Source organism: Carassius auratus, chromosome 2 (genome assembly GCF_003368295.1).
Source record: "Carassius auratus strain Wakin chromosome 2, ASM336829v1, whole genome shotgun sequence".
Lineage (NCBI taxonomy): Eukaryota > Metazoa > Chordata > Actinopteri > Cypriniformes > Cyprinidae > Carassius > Carassius auratus.
In genome coordinates this window covers 14,837,266-14,855,327 of record NC_039244.1, presented here as the reverse complement: position 1 = coordinate 14,855,327, position 18,062 = coordinate 14,837,266, and the positions used below count along the sequence as shown (strand labels likewise).

The window sequence follows — 18,062 nt, the reverse complement described above, 5'->3', positions numbered from 1 at the left end:
ATTCGCTTAGTCAACATCACTGTAAGGTTTACAACCTTCCTCTTACACCATGTTGTTGAGGACTTTTCTGATGTCCAGCGGCTCTAATCTTTTGACACTAAATGTTTAACACTAAATGTGTTACAGCAGAGCCGTTACTTTTTTTTTTTTCAGCACACACTGTGCATTATTAAACAACACAAAAGACAAAGAGAATGACTGCAAAACTAAAGGTTAAAGGACATATAAAAATCTTGACAATAGAATGCAGGATAAATTTATTGCACAAAATAAGAATAAAACATTTTAGAATTTTTGCATGTCTATATTTAGGGCATTTCGTTTTTATTTATTTATTTATTTGTACATTATAGAACTACAGTCTCATATAGAGGTTAAGACGACAGTCTGAAGTTTAGTCTAGATATTTTATAGAATGAATTAAATATCAGTAAGCCCGATGGGCTTTATATGTGGGCCATTTACAAAAATAAATAAATAAATAAATATAATAATATGTTATAAGTGACATCAATTAAATATAGAATTCATAAGGGCTAACTATAAACATAAATAATGCACTCAGCTGAGATACATTTCAAATCCAGTCCCTTAATACAGCTCTGCACAGTTTACTGTCGAAGCAGATTTTGATGTTGTTTCAATAGGAAAGTGTTTCATGCACAGTGTTTTCGAGCTGATTATGATTTCTTCCTATCAAAACCTAAAAACATTACATTAACTAAAACAAGCAGAGCTAATGTCAGCTGCACTACATTACAGCACTAAACTAAACTCTACTATACAGGCCTAAAATTATACTAAATAGCCTTAGCTGGTTAGCTGGTTTTAACCGATCATTCAGCCTGGTCATAGCTGGACAGCAGGCTGGTTTTAGAGGGGTTTTGACCACTTCTTCAGCTGGTCAGGCTGGGAGACCAGCAAAACCAGCAACTTCCATCTTAAACCAGCTAAGACCAGCCAACCAGTTTAGACTGGATTTAGCGTTTTTGATTGTTTGTGATTTTTACCTAGCAGAGACCAAATCTGGGATCAAGTCTGACACTAATAAACACTTTGGTATGATAAACTAGATATTTATGTTCAATACATAAAAAGTAACTTTCTTTCATAGATGCAATAAATTGTGGTTGGGGGGTCATAGAAACATCTCAGGAACAGCTGTGAGCGCAACGGTGCCTTCGATAAGAGCGTCCACCGAGAAGCTGTGTTCTAGCGACCCCGCGCGGCCGCAGTGCGGCTCTGTCCGCGGTGAACCGGTTCACTCCGCTCCGCTGTGGACTCGCTGACCCCGCCGCTGTGGGCTCCGACTGCGCAGCGGGCGCCAGGTGTTCAAGGAGACCGTTTGGACGCATCCAAAAATGTGTTCTACCTAAGCGATTAATTCTGCCATTTGTAACCATAACTTCGCTTCGAAAGCGGCGGATAGTGGTTTTCCCTTCGTTTAATCACGTCCCTGTCGCTTTAAAGCTGCAGACAAAACGACCCATATTATTTTCGACCTCCAATCATCATCACTCCCCCGGCCGAGAGTGCGAGCCCTTCTGCATGCGGACATGGAGAAAAAGGAAAGATGTCAAAAATGGTTAGAAGAACGCAGAGCGGATATAAGACGGCTAATTTCTTGAAAACCAAGCATTGAAATGCTAAGGAGGCGAGACGGTGCTCCTTCGAGGCAGAGAGCACTGAAGCATCATGGTAGTAAGACCATTCCTTCTCTCACAGATCTCTGACTGTTTACTCGAGCGGCCTGTAGAACCTGACACACGTCAGTCACATCTCAAAGATGATGTGCATGGCATGCAGATGTGCTGATATCATGCAGCCTCCACATCTGTCGAGACCTTCAGCAACTTTTTGCTACTTTTTGAAAAGATGCTGGTGTAATTCATGTTATTATCGAAACAGCTGTTCAAATTTTCTATACAAACCTTAGTTAAAACTACACTTACTGTACGGGGGAAAAAACGTCTTACCTTAAAGGTACGCCTTTTGTAACTGTTTTTTTTTTTCTCTCTAAAACATATTTATTAGTAGACCTTAGAGTGGTAATATGTAGCCTAAAGATAGTAAAATGTACTTGTATGGTACTTTTATGAACCCTTTAGGGCTACAGAAGGAAAACAAAGGTGTCCGTTTAAATTTTATTTTGCCTATTGTTTCATGAGAGAGTAGCTATCTGTCATAGTTCATGATTTAAGAGAATACCATGACTTATTGTTTTGTCTGGGGGGTATAATAATATAATTAAACAAAAGATAAAAATATCAAACTTGACATTATGAAAGAAATAAAAGAGAATATTTTATCTAATGAATAATATAAAGAATATTTTATCTTCAATATTTGCTTGTCTGTATAATTGGATGACTATATTATAATATTAGTGCTAACTGTAGTGCATGGTTTCATGAGCACTGTAGTGTAGACAATGGCATTTTTGATGACAACAACTTTATCTTTCTTTATCTGTACACACACACACACACACACAAACACACTAGTTGTTCTGGTTATTGTTACATTTTTCATAAAAAATATAATGGCTGTTAACTTTTAAACTGTTGCCATAACACTACTTGTTACTGTTACATTGTTTCATGAAATCTCTGTTTTATTGATGAAATTGATTGAAATTGATGTTTTAATGTAATTCAAATGCAATGTTGCTCTGTAACATTATAAAATTAAATATAATTAAGTGTATAAATCAATAATATAATTTAATAAATTATGTTGTTTAGAAAAAGGATAATATAATAAATTATGTTGTTTAGAAAAAGTTTTATATTATTTGAAATAGAATTTAAAATGTATAATTTGTTTGAGAGTTACCTTTTAAATGACAATTAACACCAGCCTGTTGTTCGATTGCAATGTAAATCAATATCTAACATTTAAACGATGAAGTTGATGCGAATCTCAGTTCAGTCTGATGTTCTGTTCTAGCTCATAGTGGAGAAAACTTCTGAGCATCCATCTGCAGAGTTCTCCCTCGTTGAGGATGTGGCCCTTCACTGCACCTTTCTAATGGACAGGTTGAACAAGCAGCGTCTGTTTCAGCCAGATCTATGTGACGTAGACATTGTCCTCCTGCACCACCAGACTTCTTTCCAGGCCCATAAGGGTGTCCTAGCAGCCTACAGCCCCTTCTTCCACTCACTGTTTGCGTCGAGTAAGGAGCTGCGGCGCGTGGAACTCTCTCTGGAGACCCTCAAGCCTCAAGGCTTGCAGCAGATCTTCAACTTCATCTACACCTCCAAGCTGCTGGTCTCCAGCTGCAATGCCCAAGATGTGCTCAAGGCTGCCACAGTGCTTCAGATGAGTAACGTCGCCACTTCCTGCAAGGAACTCATTACTAGAGGCTTGCTGGAAATCAGTCCCTCTGTGGGCCAAACCCAACAGGAAGTCAGCGCTCAGAGCAGGACCAACAGCAGCCCGGTGAACTTCCACATGGAGATTAAGCAAGAGAAGGACCCGACCTGTGCCAGGATCCATGGAGGGAAAAGTGAAGCAAACCCATATGCTGTTCAGGTTGGCGATGGGCGTCCAGTGCAAGTAGGTGTTTGTAAAATAGAAGGGAAGGAAACAGAAAACCTGAAGGACCCTGAAGATCCTGATTCATTTAATAGAGAGCAAATTATTGTAGAGCTGAACCTGAACAACCAAACACTTAATGTGTCCAAAGGTTTAGAGGGAAGCGCTGCAGTTCAGTCGCCCTCAGCACAACAGCTTCCTGGCAAAGAAAGGAGGAGTAATGAGAATGTTGAGGAATCAAGAGACAATGTGGCTTTGGAGGAGGAAGAAGATGAATGTGTGCAAAGTGAAGAAGATGATGATATAAGACTTGACGGCAGCAGTGAAGAGGAAGCTGAATACACATTACCTGCATTTATGTCTGAAAGACCAGTACGACAAACCCGAGCTTCCGCTGATGCTGTCACAATGGTCTCCAAGAGAAAAAGTGTGAGAGAGAGGCAAGATGGAGGGCACAGTGAGGAGCATCTGGACCAGGACAGCTTAGAGTTTCAGAGCTTCACCTGTGTGTGGTGCCCCAAGACATTCAACAACCACCGGTGCCTGGAGAAACACATGAACGGGACACATAACCACAAGCATATCTGTGACAAGTGTAGCAAACACTTCCTAATGGAGAGCGAGCTACTGCTGCATCAGCAGACCGACTGTGAGAAGAACATACAGGTAGGCTTAAAACTTAATATTAGGAATTAAGAATTTGTCAGATTTATACACAAATATGTATTTTTAAATTCATAATGACATTTGAAAACCTTATTTATATATATATATAAATGAATTCACCAACATGAATACAGAAAATACATATTTCTGAATATCAAATGTTTGTTAATACTTCAGAATAAGGTCAAATTTGTTTACATTAGTTAAACACATTAGTTAACATAAACTAATAATGAAAAATACTTCTAGAGCCTTAATTAATATCAATGATTCCAGCATTTACTAATGCATTATTAAAATGTGTATCTGTAACACTTTAGTTTAGGGACCAACTCTCACTATTAACTAGTTGCTTATTAGCATGCCTATAAACAACACATTGGCTGTTTATTAGTACTTATAAAGCAAATATTCTGCATGACCATATTCTACATCCCTAATCTTACCCAATACCTAAACTTAAAAACTACCTTACTATTAATAAGCAGCAAATTAGGAGTTTGCGGAGTCAAATGTCGTAGTTAATGTTTTGTTAATAGGGAGAATTGGACCTTAAAATAAGGTATTATATATTATATAACCATTATATCTATTAACGTTAGTAAATGGACCTGAGGTAACATGGATTAATATTGAACAGTTGTATTTTTATTAACTAATGTTTATAAAGATTAATAAATGCTGTAACAAATGTATTGTTTATTGTTAGTTGATGTTAGTTAAAGCATTGAATATAGTTAACAAATTAAACGTTGTAAAGTTACCCATTTCAGTATTTCTTTATTGCAGACACTTTTATTTGTAATTGACCCAGGAACATTCAAATCTATATAAATGCACAACTTAATGCAGTGGACATGATTGCATTTGCTTTCACTCTTTGTCTCATTTTGTAGTGTCTAACGTGTGGAAAAGCTTTCAGGAATCTCTGGTCGCTCCATGAGCACAATAAAACTGTTCATGGCTATGCTGAGAAGAAGTACACTTGTGAGATCTGTGAGAAGAAATTCTACACAATGGCTCATGTACGCAAGCACATGGTTGGTGAGTTGTGTTACTGCCATGTTCTCTCTCAAACCTTTACTCATAGTCTATACTTTAAACAGTAAACTTTAATTATCTGACTAATCACTGTCTTGTTCAGCTCACACGAAAGAGATGCCATTTACCTGCGAGACATGTGGCAAGTCTTTTAAAAGGAGCATGTCACTGAAGGTCCACTCTCTCCAGCATTCAGGAGAGAAGCCTTTCCAGTGTGAGGTAAGGTCAAATTAAGCAATAAAGTAGATGAAGCTGGGACTATTGTCATTATTTCTTCATAAAAACACATTAAAATTTATTGTAACAATGATTTATTTTTCAGCTAATTGAATATTTTAAGCAAATTCAAGTGTCTTTCTATTACTATCAGATATAGTCACTGATGCCAGTAAGTAAACAATAGGGAATGGTAAAGAACCATTTTTCAGAATAATTTCTATATTGATTTGAACAATTCCGATTCATAAAATCTCAAGAATTATTTTTACTTCATATTTCGAAGATTTATCTGACTACATAGTTTGAGGATATATATATACAATCAAGTAGAACAACAAGTAGTTTCTGGACATTATTTCGGTTTAAACATAAATATATGTGTGTGTGTGTGGGCATGATTTTGTGACATATCAGGACACAACTTTATATAATGACATGGGTATGACACAGGTATTACAAGGAGAGGGTGACTTATGAGGACATAACCCATGTCCCCATTTTTCAAAACGCTTATAAATCATACAGAATGAGTTTTTTTGAGAAAGTAAAAATGCACAAAGTTTCCTGTGAGGGTTAGGGTTAGGTGTAGGGTTGGTGAAGGGCGATAGAATATACAGTTTCTACATTATAAAAACCATTACGCCTATGGGATGTCCCCACTTTTCACAAAAACAAACGTGTGTGTGTAAATGTTTATATACACAAAAATAACATCAACAACGACTTTCTACTGAGCTGTCCTGACTGGCTGCACAATATAACAAACAAAACATTACTAGTGTAGTCTGATAATTGAAGAAATTATTCTTATGAGCAGGTTATTTTTAGAAAATCTAAAACATTAAACGAATAAATTAGTTACCAATTTAAATCAGTCTGAAACACTGCCCATTGTTATTAACAGTATTTTAAAAAATCAGTTTTAACTATACTGATATGTGAATATAACATAAATAATCTGTAAACAATAAATAATTTCTGCATAGTGATATAAACAATAACTGGGTGAAGATGGGTTTCTGGATCCAAGCATAGGATATTTTAGAACAGCTGAATTAACCAATAAGCATCCAGGACAAAAACATTCTGTTTTATTATGTCAACCGAACAAATGCACAGAAACATCTTTAAAACTTACGCATAAATATATACAGCTCATAAACTTACGGTAATTAATCATTTGATGTTGTGGTATATTTAGATAGAGACTGAGATGGTCACAGAAACCTCTCTTGCTTCATTCTTGTTGGAAACTGAGAAACAAAATAATTGCAACAACGTATATAACGATAGCGGCATTAAAATACAGTTTCATTCAACAACATATAGTTTTATATGCTGAGCACCTTGGAGAGCACCTAGACATTAAATGCTGACAACTGAACACTGCTTTCTCGTAACATCATAACAGTATTCTTGATAATCAGTAACTTACCTCCATAGTCATGAACACATTTTTAAAACATAATGTTCTAAAGACTTTATTATTTCTAAACTCTACAGCTGTGCAATAAAATTCACTTTAAAGATTCACTTTTCATTCATAAAGATGGATTGAAAAAATGTGCCAAAAAATGTTGCTTTATCACTGTCCATCACAGCAATGACTCGCGCGTCACAGTGTATCAGATTCACTCGCTTAATTTTTTACACTCGAATTTGTTATTCTTGAAACTATATAAATGGACGTTTGGTCCTCGAAGACAAACAAAACATTTCTTTATAATTTTTTAATGGATTCATTGGCATTCCACTCATAGGACTATTGATTTTGACAGTTGACCGGAAATGACTGAGCTGGCTTATCGGAAACCAGGAAGTAACCGTGCACGTTGTCAGTCGCTGGCCCTGTTTGAAATTGGTCCACTCCTTGTCTTAGGTCTGCAGTGAGCGATTTCAGTACAAGTACCAACTGCGCTCTCACTTGAGCGTCCACATCGGACACAAGCAGTTTATGTGTCAGCGCTGTGGGAAGGACTTCAATATGAAACAGTATTTCGATGAGCACATGAAGACACACACAGGTGAGACGCTCGTACACACTTACAGCACTTTGAAAATGTTTATACAGCAAGTCTAAGAGATCTGCTGTGTTTTCTCCTAGGAGAGAAACCATATATATGTGAGATCTGTGGGAAGAGCTTCACAAGTCGTCCTAATATGAAGCGGCACCGGCGTACACACACAGGAGAGAAGCCTTACCCCTGTGAAACATGCGGCCAGCGTTTCCGCTTCTCCAACATGCTGAAAGCTCACAGAGAGAAGTGTTCCCAGGACAGGAACCCTCCCCTGCTGGACCCCTCTGGTGTAACCAATCAAATGGGAGAACTGCTGGTTGGGATGGAAACACTGAGGGATATTAACCCACATCTGCATGGTGTAGTCTCTTTTCCATCATCTGTGCTCCACTCAGTGGACGGGGGTCCGTCACATTCTCAGCTGCGTTCCCTTACGCCGCTCTACTCCACTGAAAGCACAGACTCCAGGAACCTGTAACTACTGCTCTGTGTTATAATATTGTTTCTTTGTGATTCAGCGACACTTTATATGAGTCTAAGATTTCATGTAAGTCTTAGTTTTCACATCATATTCTCTGATACTCTTTCTAATATCCCTTCTATTGTTGACGGAGTCCTCCATGCTATGATAATCCCTAAAGAGGCAAAAAGTATTAAGTAAAATACTAAAACTACCTAGATGTAGAACACTAAATGTAAGACATATGTGCTTCTATGTACAGTATATTAACAGAATAATAACATAGACAAAAGCATATTTGGTTTATAAAACTTTGGGTTTGTTTTTATAGGTTTAGATGCTTTATTTTATGTCAGATTTTGTCAAAAGCACTATTGGTGTTTGGGGTGAAGACCTGTGATATATATACGTATATGGATATATACAAGACACAGTTTTGTTGGTGAAAATGTTCAGTCAGGAGATCCTGTTTCTGGCACTTTACTGGTTGGTTTAAAGGGTTACATAAACATTTTGTGATAGCTTTATAATTTCTGTTAGAATTTTTTGTTTTATTTTTTCAGACGCACCTTAAAAATCTAACTGAATGGTTTCTCCATCTTTCTCTAAATTGTGAATGACTATTATTTGTATGCTTTCAACAGCTGGAAATCTATGAGTCCAGCAAACGGCTCATTTGTTTTGTTAAAAAAATTCACATCCTTGAGGGTTTGTGTTTTTGGTGGTGTTCAGATTCATGAATGTGTTTAGGCTGAACTTGTAGGTCATAAAAACAACAGCAGCCATTTAACAGGTCAATTAGAAGAGATTGCATTATATTATTAATGAAAAAGTCAGTTCTCCAATATTTAGTGTTCTTCCCCTTCTCAAAGTCTCATGCACACTCTAATGTTTGATTCTTCTGAATTAAAAATCTATTTTTTATTGTTTTTATCTGATCATTTTTGCACTTTTCACAAGAATCCTAGAGTTTCAGATCTGTAAATCTTTTTACACAACAATATTTTTTACAATCCTATTTTGTTGCTGTAGTATTGCTGTAGTATTTTAATTTCTATGTAATTAAGAATATTTTGGCATATGCGTAACATTCCAAAACCTTAGAGGTGTCCGGATCTCTTCATTCCAGAGTGTTTGTGTTTATCATTCATGATGAAAAAGTGACTCTCAAGCTCCATCCAGGACCCATCACGAAATTCATGATGTTGAGCAGTATCAACAAGAAAAAAAGTCGTAGTATTCTTTCACCTTTACTTTTTTATTTTCATGTGGCTTTGGAGGGTGCATGACAATATTTGTGTTGACATTTACCACAGACAATTGTGTTTTCATTTTATTTTGGTCATTGTCTAGAGTATATTAGGTTATTGTTCAGTCACTGCCATTTATTTCTCTTTTTCTTATAATGTCAGAACATACTGCAGTACTTGGTCATAATTGCAAAATGTTCAGTTGTAGTAGTCATGTAAAATAACATAACAGAATGATAGCAATCAGTGTACATGGATATTTAAATAAGTCAAATTCCCTAATCTAATTATCCTAAATGACTATGAAATGACTATGCATTCTTATGAAAAAATAGATGGTCTTGTGTTTGTCTCCATCTGCAGAGTTTTCTTGGAATAGCAGTATCAAACACCGCTCCATTACAAACCTTAAAGGGGTGGTTCACTGTTTTTTTTTTTCTTTCTAGGCTTGATTGTGTTTATGGGGTCCAGTCTAACATGTTAATGCTTCGTTTTTTTTAAAAAACGCATTATTTTTCACATAATTTACCTACATTCCACACCACTCTGTCCCTTGCTTGAGAAACGTGCTGATCATTTCCTGCTGTTATGAAGCCCCTCCCTCAGAAATAGGCGATGGGCTCTGATTGGTTAGCTAGCCCAGTGTGCTGTGATTGGCTAAATTGCCCCTCACCTCAACACATGTGCTCTTGTTGTATAATAACAGCATTGTTAATATCACTTATCAGTTTGAGCCCAATTGAAAAGCAAAGGATATTATTGAGGAGGACCGTGCAGACCCTGTGCAAGCACGACTTTTAATGGTCTGCTTATGTTTTGTTGTTTGTTGTTGTCTCATACTTTTAGATACACTGTTATTTATAAATGCTACTGCTTATGTTATTCTTTAATATAAGGTTTTATCCTAATTAAAGCTTTAACACAGTATGGCAACTGCACGCGCATCCATGTTTAATGCTTCTCATAGCTATGTGAAATTAAGTGTATAATTGGAAGAGTTTATTGTTGGAATTAAGCTGAATGAGAGAGAGAGAGATGCAGAGCGATGCGAGGAACAGTATTAAGAACCACTTCTAAGAACAACAGAATTTTTAAAGACATAATATTTCCATTTGCATTGAACTTTCAGCTTCATAACTTTGCTGATTTTGTTTATGCTCAAACAGCAACATTACAAACTAACTAACATTAAAAAGATGAAATCGCAATGAACCACCCCTTTAAGATCTATAACTAATGTATCAACATTAAGCAAGCTAAGTCTGTGACTTTATTTTTGATTCAATGGAATATGTATTGCGCTTATTTCCTATGTATGAAGATGTGGGCAACATTGTTTACTCTGTATTTTGTCAACAGATGACAGTAGATCACATCTTGGTGAGTCTCAAGGTGTTCAGACGAACTCCAAGCACAGTGGCCCCTGCTGCATAACGGATCTCTCTCAGGATCCCATTCCAACAGTTCTCCTCCTCCTCAAACCTGTCAGCAAAATCACAATTTAAATCTCAATTTTCAACTTTATTTTCAAATATACAGTGAGTATAGAAAAGAATGACCCCTTTTAAAATAATCACATTTTGTTGCTTTGCAGCCTGAAATGAAGACGCAGTTTTTGTTTTATCCAGCTGTATTTACTCAGTGCAACTTATAACATCCAAGTGAAAGATATACAGTATTGTTCAAAATAATAGCAGTACAATGTGACTAGCCAGAATAATCAAGGTTTTTAGTATATTTTTTATTGCTACGTGGCAAACAAGTTACCAGTAGGTTCAGTAGATTGTCAGAAAACAAACAAGACCCAGCATTCATGATATGCATGCTCTTAAGGCTGTGCAATTGGGCAATTAGTTGAAAGGGGTGTGTTCAAAAAAATAGCAGTGTCTACCTTTGACTGTACAAACTCAAAACTATTTTGTACAAACATTTTTTTTTTTCTGGGATTTAGCAATCCTGTGAATCACTAAACTAATATTTAGTTGTATGACCACAGTTTTTTAAAACTGCTTGACATCTGTGTGGCATGGAGTCAACCAACTTGTGGCACCTCTCAGCTGTTATTCCACTCCATGATTCTTTAACAACATTCCACAATTCATTCACATTTCTTGGTTTTGCTTCAGAAACAGCATTTTTGATATCACCCCACAAGTTCTCAATTGGATTAAGGTCTGGAGATTGGGCTGGCCACTCCATAACATTCATTTTGTTGGTTTGGAACCAAGACTTTGCCCGTTTACTAGTGTGTTTTGGGTCATTGTCTTGTTGAAACAACCATTTCAAGGGCATGTCCTCTTCAGCATAGGGCAACATGACCTCTTCAAGTATTTTAACATATGCAAACTGATCCATGATCCCTGGTATGCGATAAATAGGCCCAACACCATAGTAGGAGAAACATGCCCATATCATGATGCTTGCACCTCCATGCTTCACTGTCTTCACTGTGTACTGTGGCTTGAATTCAGAGTTTGGGGGTCGTCTCACAAACTGCCTGTGGCCCTTGGACCCAAAAAGAACAATTTTACTCTCATCAGTCCACAAAATGTTCCTCCATTTCTCTTTAGGCCAGTTGATGTGTTCTTTGGCAAATTGTAACCTCTTCTGCACATGCCTTTTTTTTAACAGAGGGACTTTGCGGGGGATTCTTGAAAATAGATTAGCTTCACACAGACGTCTTCTAACTGTCACAGTACTTACAGGTAACTCCAGACTGTCTTTGATCATCCTGGAGGTGATCATTGGCTGAGCCTTTGCCATTCTGGTTATTCTTCTATCCATTTTGATGGTTGTCTTCCGTTTTCTTCCACGTCTCTCTGGTTTTGCTCTCCATTTTAAGGCATTGGAGATCATTTTAGCTGAACAGCCTATCATTTTTTGCACCTCTTTATAGGTTTTCCCCTCTCTAATCAACTTTTTAATCAAAGTACGCTGTTCTTCTGAACAATGTCTTGAACGACCCATTTTCCTCAGCTTTCAAATGCATGTTCAACAAGTGTTGGCTTCATCCTTAAATAGGGGCCACCTGATTCACACCTGTTTCTTCACAAAATTGATGACCTCAGTGACTGAATGCCACACTGCTATTTTTTTGAACACACCCCTTTCAACTAATTCAACTAATTGCCCAATTGCACAGCCTTAAGAGCGTGCATATCATGAATGCTGGGTCTCATTTGTTTTCTGAGAATCTACTGAACCTACTGGTAACTTGTTTGCCACGTAGCAATAAAAAAATATACGAAAAACCTTGATTATTCTGGTTAGTCACATTGTACTGCTATTATTTTGAACAATACTGTAACACCAACATGTCAGGAAAAAAACAAAACAATCACCATCAAATTGAACTGCAAAGAAGAATGGCCAAATATTGCAAAATCTAGATGTGCAAAGTTAGTAGTAGAGACATATCCCAACAGACTAAAGGCTGTAATTAAAGCAAAAGATGGTTCAACAAAATACTTACACAAGGGGGTGATCCTTTTTCCAGTTCAGTGATTGTGTTTTTGCTTTTGTTTTTGTTTTTTGCCTTGAACCATTGGTATTATACTGAATCTTTCAGTTAGATGTTATAAGTTGCAAATAAAAGTAAATATAGCTAGATAAAACAAAAATCGTGTCCGTCTTCATTTCAGGCTGCAACAAAATGTGATTCTTTTAAAGGGGGTGATTTTTTTTCTATACCCACTGTATGACCAAGTTTCATTAGCTCTATGAGTTCATTAAACCAGTTTGATCTGAACATAAATACTCACTTCCATATGTCATTCATTTCAGTGGGCTCCAGTTTGTCTGTGGTCTCATTGGGCATCATAGCAAAACCCCCCACAGCGTACAGGCAGCCGCCCAGTTCAATCAGGTTAAGAGAGCTTCTCTCCTGAGGAAACTCCACGAAATCTGACCAGCTACGCAGGAGACAAACAAGTGAGTACCTGAGTTGAGGAGTCTTGAGAAAATATGACAAAAGAGTGTGACTTACGTGTTGCTGGCGATGTCATAGACCTCCACACTGTTAGTCAGGCCATCATCAGTGACTCCGGTCACCACATAGATTTTGTTTTTGTGAACAGCTGTGCCGAACAGTGAGCGGGCGGTTTTCATGGGTGCCATATCCTTCCATTCAAATTTAGAGGGGTCATAGACACACACTCTCCTCAGGCATTTCCTATGCATCACATTTCATTTACGTCTGGTTATGAAAACCAAAGACAACCTGGCATAATGTGTTTGTAAACTAGGATAAAATCAGGTTCTTCACTCACTTGCTCTCAGTTTTTCCACCTATCACATAGACCAGTCCTTTGTGTGAAACAATTCCATGACCATAAACTGCGTACGGAAGAGGGTCTGACTCTCCCCATTTGAATGACCTGTGAGAAAATGTATAATTATCAGCATTCAGCCATTTCAGATAACATCAAATTGATCAGGGATTCTGGCTAGGACCAATGTGAAATATGAGAGGAAAAAAAATTGTTCTATTTAAGTTGCTTATCAAGTTCACACCATAAGGCTTATGGTAAGATATAACAGTTATGAAAGACATGATTGTGAGGTATACATATTAAACAGAGAACACTTTTTTTTTAAAGTGGCCCATCAAGTAAAATTGATCTGCCTAATGGCTGTATTGAAGCAATTATTTATTGATATGGAGAGTTAGTTCAATAAAGTAAGTCCAATGTTGATTCAATAGTGGCTCTGGTTGATTCGCTTAGTTCATTCACAGTTGAGGATTTTCTAAACTGATACAAATTGGTAACTCTTGACATTCAAAAGCTAAATGCAGGTCTCCACAGGCAGCATATGAAGGGAGGAAGGGAGGAAGGCACCAAGGTGCATATGACTTCCATCACTCTGTCACATCCTGTCTATTGAGATGCATTCATCTGATTGATGTTTGAAGACATACAGTAGATAGAAGACATAGATATATTCTCCACTGTCTGTGATATCACAATCTGACTACCAACTACAACTTTCAGACGACATTTTTTATTTTTAGATGAAATGTCATGGAATCGTGTCTGATTCCATGACATTTGAGCTAAAAAATTATTTAGAGGGTAGCTTACAATGCTGGTGTTTATTTCTATAAAGTGGGGGCAATTCCAACTTTGCAAGGAAAGTCTGGTGCTTCTGACTCACAGCCTGTAAGTACGTTTTCATATGTAAAGGATTAGCCACTTTTGATTCAAACGCGAGTTTTGAGCAGTGTAGAGTAGCGCTTATTGTTTGTCTTTTCTCTGATCAAAAATGCAGACATGGTTTTATGTTTATGCAGCACAATATGCAACGCAACGTGTAAAAAGACAGTTTAAGGGGCCGTTCACATGTCGCACGTAACAATGCGTGGAAAACGCTAGGCGCAGCGCTAATGAGGGCTTGACATGTCATAAAGTTCAGGAAATCCCTGGACCACAATGATGAGCTTCTCCATTTTTCTGCTGATGTTTCAAAATAACGAAAAAAGGTGAGGAAGATGATTGGTTGGTTCTTGTCACAAGAGCTGCGGTGCGCTTGTGGTATTCTGAAATGTTTACATGTTTTTAACTCGATGCGGTGTGCCACGCCTAGAAAAAATTTGCACTTCGCACCACGTGCGTTGCTTCAATTATGAGCGCGCATACCGTGCACCTAGATTTTAAATAACAAACTTGAGCACGTAAAAAACGCAATATGTGAACGACCCCTTAGTCATTATAATCAGCAATTATGTCCCCACTGGATGTAACAAATGCCTCGTTTGTAATGGGTTTTATTGTTTTTGTCTCATCGCGCAGGGACACACGGCATCATAGTATGGTAAGGCCCTTAAACCACATAAACACATTGCATTACACCAAATACACAATTTTTAGCAACATCATATGACCCCTTTAAATTAACAGACTCAATAGAGTAATTTGTTCATAAATCTGACTACACAGGTCGCACTAAACTATGTGATGAAAACACTGCCATGATCTGCAACATATTTATAGTGCATCATGTTAAAAACAAATTAATATAACTAATGGCACCAGATTTGTTGAATGAGAATTCATGACATTCGTGAACGCACAAACATTCTCACAATTTGTGCAATCCGCTTTCAGATTGAATAAGCTCTGTGAATGTATGTCATGCACTATATGATTGTACTCACTGTCTGTCATAGACCATAACAGAATCTAGTGCACGTTCTCCCTCCTTCAACTCTTTTCCTCCCACCACATAGATGGAGTTTTCTGCCTCAGCCAGACCAAACAGACAGCGGGGGTCTGGTAGTGAGGGCATCCCCAACCATTCAGAGCTCATGGAATCAAACTGTTGGATGAAGCAGAGCTCAGATTAAAAGATTATAATCTAAAAGCGTGGTTCCTTTCTCATACAAATACGATTATTCAATTTGGTGACACAATCACTTTCCAAGGTTTCACTTGAATTACATGAGGAAAATGTCATGCAGGCAACATTAAAAACATGACACATGAGGTTCAAAGCTCTATCAGCTGTTCTGAAGCTAAATGGACCCTGAGGGTCATTCTCACAAATGTATTTTTGGAACCAGAGATTTATGATGCTTGATTTGTAATGCAAACATATTAAGGATCATACACAAGACATGACCAAGCGTTACCTGAAGAAAGTAGGAGCTGAACTGCTGTTCTTTGTTCTCCTCATTGTACATCAGACCTCCAGCAACAAAGATCTGATTTTCCTTTGTGACAAGACTGCAGTGGTTTTTAGGGATCTCAGTGGATGAAGACGCCAAATAGCACTCGTTTGCGCCAACATCATACGCTACCGTTCCTGTATCGCTAATCATCAATATAAGGTCCGTTTGAAACATTCCAAAACGTGGATTGTCATTTAGGATCCCCGGCAGCAAACCTTCCTCATCCTCGTCCTCCGGATCTGCTGTCTCGCCTTCCTTCTTGACCCTTTTGACCCTATGTAGCATTCCTTTCTGTGCATCCTTGACAATCTGAAGCTCCTTCTTGAGCTCCTGATTCGTCCTGATCAATCGGTGCCCCTCGACTTTCTCTTTAAAGTAACTCGTCGGCATAAGACGGAAACGTATGCAGTGTAGAAGTTGTGGCAGGTCCTTCAGTCTCTCATTCGTGTCATACTCCACCCACTCCATGAGAGATTCAAACACCAACTCTTCTCGTTCCACATTTAGGGAATCACATGTGATGATGGCTGCCAACTCGCCGGGACCCAACTGATGGATGTCCTGGTCCCGAGTGATGAGGGCATACCGGTCACAGATGAAGTCCCGCGCCTCCATAGCCAAACGAGGACAGTCCAGCAACAGTCCCAATCTAAAGATGGCCAAACAGTTACTGAGAACCAGCTTCTGCTGCAGATATGACACACACACGCTGAAGATTGATGGAATCTGGTACATGTTGGCCGCCATGAAAATGTCTTGGACGTTATGCTCAGTCAGGTTGATATCCGAGGTGTATATGTACCTCAGGATCATACCCATGACCCCAGGTTCGATGTCTTTTAGAACAATCTCCCGCTTTTTGCTCTCTTCCAGGTCCGAAAGGAACATGGCTTTGAAGTAAGGGCTGCTAGCGGCTAGCACTAGCCGATGACAAGGAAACTCTTTGTCTTTGATCTTCAGAACACAGTCCACAAACTTGTTAGCGTCCAGGAGATCGCAGAGCCCATCTTGTAGGAGCGTTTGCTGGTACATCCGTGGCTCCGTCACTGGGTCCACTGACAAGGAGGCCATCTTGTTATGGTTTGATGTGATATTTCAGTAGGAGGGAGGGCTGTCCTGATCCTCTCCCAGTGCAGAACTGAACTGACTGTATTAACACCGTTACTCTAAAAGAGAAATGGCCGAGGACGTGATGATTTGGTGTGGCCTCAGTTCCTCAGCTGTCACAAGCTATCAGCTACCGACTGTCCATCTATATATAGAAATGCACAAATGAACCACACTTAGGGCCTGAAATACAAGCTGTCCCTCCCTTCCCCCCGGCCAAACCGATCAGGCCAACAGCTGACATGTTGCTCACTGGGACTATGAAGTTGTGGATCTTATGGAGAAGGACAGTAGGGCACCACAAGATGGTTGGGAAATGTGAATAACTTGAAAAGAATGTTACAGAGAGAAAGATCTGACCCATGCAAATCTGACCCATTTACGACTAGTTTCAAAATGAGACAAACAGAAATAGGACTTCCTGTTGCTTTGGGAGATAATGTCCATCTAGTGGAGCTACTCAGTATTATGGGCTCCTTCATCTCTTAGCATCAACTCATATGAACAAGCAGTGACAACCTTTGAATTTACTTTTCTATTTTACAGGAAAGCACAGGGAGAGATGGGTCAACAGGACATTTCCCAGGCTAGACTCAAACCTGGGCACTATGAGCGCAAGAGTGTTTTATTTGTTACAGTTCTAATAGAATTAATAATAATAATAATAATACAAATTCAGGTAGGAAGGACTGCACATGGCAGGGAGAACAAGAATGGAAAACTTGAATCACTAGACTACAGCTTGTTTACATTTTGACCCTGAACCAATTAATCACAAACATATTTGTGTTTATGCATTTTCTGTAAGGGGGCATTTAATATAATTATTACAGTTTAAAGCTATAAAACTTTCTAAAGGCACACTCTTAAAAAGGTTTTATATGCTAAGGTTTTGTAGTGATGACATAGAAAAATAATTTTGAGTTCCCCGAAGAGCCTTTTTAAGTGAATAGTTCTTAAAAGAACCATTTTTTTTTCTTAGTCTATAGAACATGTTAATAATCCAAAGAATCTTTTTCAACATTCTGTTTGATGGAAAGATTCCATGGATAATACATTTTCTTCATGGAATCATAAGGCAAAATAATAATAATAAA

General features: G+C 38.1%; 2 protein-coding genes across 3 annotated transcripts; one reads left to right on the top strand and one right to left on the bottom strand.

Moving 5' to 3' along the window:
• Positions 1 to 1,253: 1,253 nt before the first annotated feature.
• Positions 1,254 to 8,645, top strand: LOC113117177 (zinc finger and BTB domain-containing protein 47-like). 2 transcript variants are annotated; one of them, XM_026285657.1, is made up of 6 exons: positions 1,254 to 1,698; positions 2,950 to 4,203; positions 5,100 to 5,247; positions 5,348 to 5,463; positions 7,343 to 7,487; positions 7,568 to 8,645. In XM_026285657.1, exons 1-6 carry the CDS (start codon positions 1,696 to 1,698, stop codon positions 7,957 to 7,959), a joined length of 2,058 nt encoding a protein of 685 aa, XP_026141442.1. In that variant the 5' UTR covers positions 1,254 to 1,695; the 3' UTR covers positions 7,960 to 8,645. The 2 variants fall into 2 exon arrangements, with proteins under 2 accessions (XP_026141442.1, XP_026141433.1); XM_026285648.1 differs by lacking the exon at positions 1,254 to 1,698 and adding an exon at positions 1,723 to 1,983.
• Positions 8,646 to 9,178: 533 nt separating this feature from the next.
• Positions 9,179 to 17,140, bottom strand: LOC113117187 (kelch-like protein 40a). The gene is made up of 6 exons (XM_026285670.1): positions 15,820 to 17,140; positions 15,346 to 15,506; positions 13,460 to 13,567; positions 13,177 to 13,362; positions 12,953 to 13,102; positions 9,179 to 10,673 (listed from the first exon to the last, which is right to left on the bottom strand). Exons 1-6 carry the CDS (start codon positions 16,927 to 16,929, stop codon positions 10,562 to 10,564), a joined length of 1,827 nt encoding a protein of 608 aa, XP_026141455.1. The 5' UTR covers positions 16,930 to 17,140; the 3' UTR covers positions 9,179 to 10,561.
• Between the last annotated feature and the right edge of the window lie 922 nt (positions 17,141 to 18,062).